The sequence below is a fragment of the Arachis hypogaea genome, chromosome 13 (genome assembly GCF_003086295.3).
Source record: "Arachis hypogaea cultivar Tifrunner chromosome 13, arahy.Tifrunner.gnm2.J5K5, whole genome shotgun sequence".
Taxonomy (NCBI): Eukaryota; Viridiplantae; Streptophyta; class Magnoliopsida; order Fabales; family Fabaceae; genus Arachis; species Arachis hypogaea.
The window spans coordinates 35,252,339-35,259,899 of record NC_092048.1 but is presented as its reverse complement, the minus strand read 5'-3'; the positions used below and the strand labels follow the sequence as shown (position 1 = coordinate 35,259,899).

General features: G+C 33.9%; 1 protein-coding gene across 1 annotated transcript; it reads left to right on the top strand.

Moving 5' to 3' along the window:
* Positions 1–209: 209 nt before the first annotated feature.
* On the top strand, positions 210–7,098 carry LOC112738052 (probable protein phosphatase 2C 6). Its single transcript, XM_025788310.3, has 4 exons — positions 210–1,609; positions 4,574–4,861; positions 5,191–5,296; positions 6,341–7,098. The coding sequence occupies exons 1-4, from the start codon at positions 1,148–1,150 to the stop codon at positions 6,679–6,681; spliced, it is 1,197 nt and encodes a 398-aa protein (XP_025644095.1). The 5' UTR covers positions 210–1,147; the 3' UTR covers positions 6,682–7,098.
* Positions 7,099–7,561: the final 463 nt, after the last annotated feature.

Below are 7,561 nucleotides of genomic sequence, written 5' to 3'. Positions count from 1 at the left end.
TCACAACCATTAGACAATTAAACTTGTTATTAATATATATGCAAATTAATATATATATATATATATATATATATATATATATATATTTCAGCAAATAATTTATTTTTATTTAATTTATTTTAATTTTAGTTATAAACTCATTCATTCTTAAATTAATTATATTTTATTTGACAATAATTATAAACTCACTTATTTTTTTATAATTATATAATATCTATTAATGTTATTTTTCAATAAATACTTGTAGCATATAATAGTATAATAGATATAAACTAATTAATAAATTATTGAAATTTAAAAATAATAATTATTTTAATATAAAACAAAATAAAAATATTTATAATAAAATAAAATTAACAAAATATTTATTATTTCTGTTTCATATTATTTTAGAATGATTAAATATTTTTAAAATGTTAATAAAAATATATTTTTTAAATTTTAATTTTAAATTTTTAATTATATTTTATTTTTTATTTACATAAAATCGAATTAATCAGTTGAATCAGTTGAATAAATGATCTAATAACCTTATCCGTTGAATTCTGACATCTTTGGTTTAGACTGACTTTTATTATATCTTAAATATCTTTTCGAAAAATAAATAAAAAGACGACGTACGGACGGCTGCTTACGTACATAGGTTCCTCAAACGTCACAGGCAGAGAGACCAAAATTCTCTACAAACCTTTACTACGTCACGGATTCTAGACGGTCCAATAAGAGGTAAAACAGTGAGCAGGGTGTGGGATCTGGCACACTATGGGTGGACGGTGCATACTTCAAAAGGTAGGAGTGCCCTAGAGAATAAAAACCGAGGGAATTATTATGGGAGGTACTAGCTAGAGCGTCGGAAAGTGAAACGTAAAGATGCGTGTCGAGTTGAGATCAGAATGGGGACAGGTGTAGGCGCAGCATAAGACAGGTGAGTACGACTACATAGAAGTCATTCCTCTCCATTTTTTTGGTTTAACCTCTCCTTTTCGTTTTCATTTTCCCACTCCAACCCCCGAAAGTCACAGCAGATGCGTGTGCCATCAACAAAACTTATATTTCTCTTACACGTGTCACTTTTTTACCTGTCCTTTCCTCTTCTTTTATCACCTCAATTATCTTCCGTTCCGCCCTCTCTCATTGTCGTTGCATCATGGACGAGGAAGAGCAGCTCCAGCGACACGACTCCGAGTTGTCCGCCACCAGTTCCAGCTCCGGCATTTCCTCAATCCTCAGCTTCGACGACTTCCGCGGCAGTAACACCAGCTCCGGCGACATTTCCTCCATCAGCAGTGGCTCCGGGGAGATTCCTCCCGCCGACGTCATACTCTTGCCTCCTCTGCTCAGGCGGACTGTGTCGAGTGACGTGGAGGTTGTGGTAGCGGCAGCGGTCAGGGATAAATGCGTGGGGAGGAAGAACAAGGGAGTGAGTTGGGGGCACACTTCGGTGATTGGGAGAAGGAAGGAGATGGAAGACACGATTGCCGTTATTCCTGGATTCATGTCCCGCGCGTGCCACCACGTCGGCGGTTGTACGGCCCCTGGCTCCCAATCCTCCGGCGAGATCTCTCCCCTTCATTTCTTCGGAGTGTACGACGGTCACGGTGGCTCTCAGGTATACCTTCTTCCGCATATATTTTAGTATTTCGCATTTAAATTTTGCAAGATTTTTTTTAAAGTTGGAAATATATATTTGAAAGTTTCATAATAAAAATAAACAAAGATCTGTCCTGGCTGTGGTGACCATGACCAGGCATGGAAATGTAGAGTGTGTGGCATTTTCCGTAATATAAAAATAGAAAAATGTTTATTTATTTATTTTGAAAAAATATAATACTATTCTATTCTATTATTAGTAATTTTGGATAAATAAATAGTGTGGTTGATCGTTTACTTAAAGGTCGGATGGGAATGTGGTTGGTGGCCGGGTTGCTCTCATGATGGGCACGTGTTATGGGGAGAGTGGTCCATAGAGAGAGAGAAAAAGAAAATTGGAGTGCGTCTCCTTGTCGTGTGACACGCGTAAGAGTGATTGGGGTATGCCTTTTTTGCCATTGAAGGGGAGGGCCAGATAAGCAGATACTACTACCAGTGATTTTATTTTATTTTCCATTTCAAGGTTATATGCCTAATCTCTCACACGTTATCAAATTTGCTTCATACACGTGGCTCTTAAAAATTAAATACGAATATTGATTGATGCTTAATAATAATAAGAGTAAATAATAATCACAGTAAAGTGTTGATGACGGCTCTTAATATTTTAATTTCGGATTAATTAATTTCTAAAAAAATATTAATTTGATTCTCTAAAATAGTAAAGAGTGAATATATTATATTCTTCTAATATTAATTTATCATATAAAACCTAACAACTGTATTTATATATACTGTTAATTATTATGACATTTATTTATAAAAAATTATTATGTAAATTATAATTTTTGGAGTAAAATTTTATCTGTTTTAATAAGATTTGTTATAAATAGAAAACAGTTAATAAAGATTATATAAAAATTCAAAAGATAATAAATATTTTATTGTCAAAAACTATATTATTTTTGTGTTTATGTATAACAACACGACACACATCAATAACAAAATATATGGATAATTTTGTATCGTTTTGACGTTTTGTAATATCTATTAATAAAATATATGGATAATTTTGTATTATTTTGACGTTTTGTAATATCTATTAATAGAAAGATATACATATCTATTATTTATTATCTTAAAAAATTTAATTGATATTTTTTTAAAGATTAATTCATTCTAAATCAAAATTTTTGAGTCTAATTGCCATTTCATTTTAATAATAATAATAATCGAAGCAACTACCATCATGCTAATTGTGCTAATTCTCGGGATTTGATACAAGCTAGTAATCATTGGATGTGCAAGTTTATTAGCGTTGCTGGTTCCTCGGGTCGTTTTGGTCACTCTCGCATTTGTGGATTGCCAAAAAGAGCACTTTGATTCTCTGCTTTTCGTATGGAGGGAGTAGAACCTGGAAAAGCAAGCAGATATGTATTCCTTTGTTAAAGCATATATTGACAAGTGTTAATAATTAGTGTATGACCGCGTGGATGGGAATTCGAACGGAAGGATGAGCCTTTTGTTGAAAGAGGAAAAAGGGATGAATGCTTCATTCCATTGATTTGTGAATGGGAAATTGGCTTTACCTTTGCCTTTGCATCCGTTTTGGAATATTATAAGGTGCTGCCGAGGGCTCACTGATGATGTGGCCCTGGCCCTTCTTAATCTGCTCCGTTTTGGAAAATAAGAAACACGTTTCACATGAGAGCACTACACCGGCATAACAATATAACATAATTACGCATGAGAAATTAAAAAAGAGAAAGTATAGGGAGCCAATGACCTAAGCATACAATGTGTACAATGAAGGTTTAGAAAGTATTAGAGATATTATTATTAGTGTTACATTGTCCTGGCAGGTTACGTTTTTGGGATGAGTGGTTTCAGGACATGGTATAAGAGTTCTAGATCCGGAAAGTCAAGAGTTCAAACCTTGGTGAACCCAAAATTAGATGTTTATTATTCCTGGTATCCAGATGGTTATCCCTGGTATCCGGATGGTTATTCTGCATAGTATAGGTGATGTTCATTTGATTCATAAACCAAAGATTTAGTCCATAGGTGATGTTCATTTGATTCATAAACCAAAGATTTAGTCCATTGTACACATTGTACACTTAGGCCATTGGCTCCCTAGCACTACTCATTAAAAAAATAAAAAATTTTATTAGTATTAGTCAAATAAAAATTTGGCCAAATATTGCATTTCATGATTAAATTAAATTTAAATATGATATTATTTTTTGAGACTTGTTTGAATGAGTTCCTTCCTTCTCCAGAAATATTTTCTGGCCAACTAAAAATTAATTTTATGTGTGAAATTAAATTTAAATTATGTTTAACCTAAATATAATATTAAAATAATATAGATAATTCGTACGAAAATTAATTGTGTGAATATTCTCGATGAAAAATATGAAAGATTGGCTCACAGATCAGACAGAAGCTTCTCAATATCAGATAAATTATCCTTCTAATAAGTTAGATGGACTGTGCTTAGTTGAATAATATAAATTAAAGTAATACTTTATATAAATAAAAGCATAGTATATGCAACAAAGTAAATAGTAATTTAAGTACGATCCAACTTAATGTTTCAGTATTCAATATGAATATGTGATAATTCCCGGCTAATATGATGATAGCTTTGGATTGAGCATTACTTTTACCCTTTATTTCAGAGTATTCATTTAACAGAACTATGTATGGATTAAGAAGGGCCACTGATACGTCCTCCTTAGCTTCCCCCAGTACAAGGGAAGAGTAATACAATAAACCTGTCCAAAATCCGAGGTGGTGGAGGTCAACCATATATAGATGGCTAACCTACATTATGCATGCTTTCTTGTGGTGGCCAATAACTTTTCTCTGAACTACTCTTTGATATATATATATATATAGTTTTACTCGAATGCATTTGTCCAGTACTACATGTCCTAAGAAAATTAAACCCTTCCTAACTGTTGTACTTCATTGGTAGGTGGCTAAATTTTGTGCAAATCGGATGCACGATGTGATAGCAGAGGAATGGGAGCGGCAAATAGAGAGTTATAGTGAATGGCAAAGAAGGTGGGAGGCCGTATTTTCTAACGGTTTTGAAAGGACTGACAATGAGATATCATCAGATGAAGTTGCACCTGAAATGGTAGGATCTACAGCCTCTGTGGTGGTTCTGTCTGGTTGCCAAATTATTACATCCAACTGCGGCGATTCAAGGGTCGTTCTTTGCCGCAGGGCTCAAACAATCCCACTCACTGTCGATCAGAAGGTCTTTATCACAACCCATTTTTACCACTTTTTTTGTTCATATGCGATTAATTCTTGTTATGTACTGTCATTTTATCAAATCAAAGCTATCTTTGTTTTTCATGCGGCATGGATACAAGGTAAATCTATTAACCTTTTAGGCCTGTCGAAAATGCTTGAGAAGGCGTGACTAAATGAAAAGGAAAAATATAAAATAAAAAATAAAATGAAGTCAATTTTGGTACCTAACTGGAGCCATATATATTCCAATCATTTTTATATTTCATAAGTTATATGAGTTATCTTTCGTTTCATTGACAAGTTAAGATACCATTGTCCTTGCTTGTACAGCCTGATAGACAAGATGAACTCTTGAGAATTGAAGGAGGAGGAGGAAAAGTCATAAACTGGAATGGAGCTAGGGTGTTTGGTGTTCTTGCCATGTCCAGGGCTATAGGTACCTTGATTTATCTACATATATATCGTCTTAGGCTAAGGATTCTTGAGATTTTCTTCTTTTGAACGATTAAGGCATTAAAGTTTCTTTCAATAAAACGTGACCCATTTTCTGTCATTGGCTAATAAACAAAAAGAAAAACAGCACAACCTTCAATTTCAATATTTTGTAGTTTCAAAATGGTTTTGATCCTATAAATTCTCTAGGATAAATCTACATACTTATATGTACTGGTAAACCCCATTTTGGTGTCAGCATAAAAAGTAATTGAAAGAAAAGAAATGTACGTATAGAAATTCCATTTTGAGAGCGGGACTATGACCATGGTCCATGGATTAATGGAAGTCACATAGGAGGATCAGATTATCAGAATAATGTATCGAATATTTTCTTAGTAGTACATTAACTTTAATGACTATGGTTCAGCGTGTTATGATTGATGAGAGAACAGGCCAACAGAACTAAGCACGTTATATATAGCAATTTGATTCGCAACTCAAGTTGTTTTTTATATTTGTCATTTTTTATTGTTAATTGATTTCCAGAAGTTCTTTTCATATGTTTGCAAGCTTCCTTCGTGCTGTAGTCGTTCAATAAATTTTTATACACACTGATTTTGATCATAACAGCCTGTCCACAATCACTCGGGAAATAATGAGCATAGGCAGTTATCAATAATCTATTGAGTTTTGCAAGGTTTTTGGTAAAGGTAGAAAGCTAATTTCTCCTCTGGTACTTAGCGTACTTTACTGTTGTACCTAATTATCTGATGCAAGAGAGTATTACTAGTTTGTTGTTGCTAGAACCATTTGCTGCCTAAAACTTAGATGGCATGCAAGTGACTTTTCCAGAGTTTTCATTTAACCATCATGTGTAGCATCTGCCATCTAGTTCAAACTAAGATGGCAAGTCGAATTATGGTTCAGAACAGGAAAAGAGATAGGAAAAAACGTAAGTTGAATTATTAGGAATTGGACTTCTTGGAACAAAAGGTCCATGGCTACTGGTCGTCTTGTATTTACCTAGTTAACAATTATGTTTCAGGTGATAGGTACTTGAGGCCATGGATCATTCCAGTGCCTGAGATAACCTTTACAGCAAGAAGTGAGGAGGATGAGTGCTTAATATTGGCAAGTGATGGACTCTGGGATGTCATGACGAATGAAGAGGTTGGTGAAGTTGCGCGGCATATTCTAAGAAGGCGACGAAGGTCCCTGTCTCTGGAGGAAATATCTCCGGCACAAGTTGTTGCCAATAGCCTGACTGAGATTGCTTATGCTAGAAATAGTAAGGATAACATTTCAATCATAGTAGTTGATCTGAAATCGAAGAGAAAACGTCAACCAAGGCCTCCTTTAGTTGCCCGAGAAGCCAACTACCTATAATCATTTTGAACCTTGAAGAGGGTCTAAGACATGAGGATCATGAAGTTCTTTACAGTTGATCTAAGAACAAAACAAATGATGACACCCATTGGTACTTATTGCTAGTTGGTAGCACTTGAGCTTTGTTTCTCCTAACCAAGCAGCACAGAATTAACTGGCAGAAAGAATCTGCTTTGTGACAGGTGATAACTATCTAAAGCAAGCTTGTTATAAGGAAAATATAGATCGATACTCAGTTTTTTTTTTTTTTCTATTTATTTATCGATTTGGTCCTTAAGAGAATATTGCAGTAGAAAATGTTCCATTTTACCCATGCCAAAAAATGTATTCGAGTTAATTTCGGTGCATAATGCTGTAAAAAGAGGAGAATGTATTATTTTAGGCGGATACACGAAAAAATATGTGCTTTACTTTAAATGTTGATATGTATTATGTTAAATAACTCAGTTAATCATATTGAATCATCTAATGATGCTTAACTATTATTTTCACATAAATAATCATCTTATTTTAAGATAAATTAACAACTTGCGTACTACACGCATTTGTATTGAAGGTTTATTCACTTAATCTCCATATGGTCTCTAAAATTTATAAAATTATCCAATTTGATATTTGATGTTCCAATTTTACCATGGTAGCTTTTTAGATTGAGCTCTAGACACTATAGGTTCTTAGGCATTTTTCCGATGATGATTCAAGTGTCGGTAATGACGTGGCTATCATATGTAACACTGGAGTATACCAAAATGACATCGTGTGGTATTAACTCATGCTCAAAAACTATGTGTTCAAACACAAACACTCGTCCATCTTCATCACTTTCACTCTTCGTCTTCTACTTTTCTTTATCAATTGAGCCGCTCTAAGGTTAGGATTT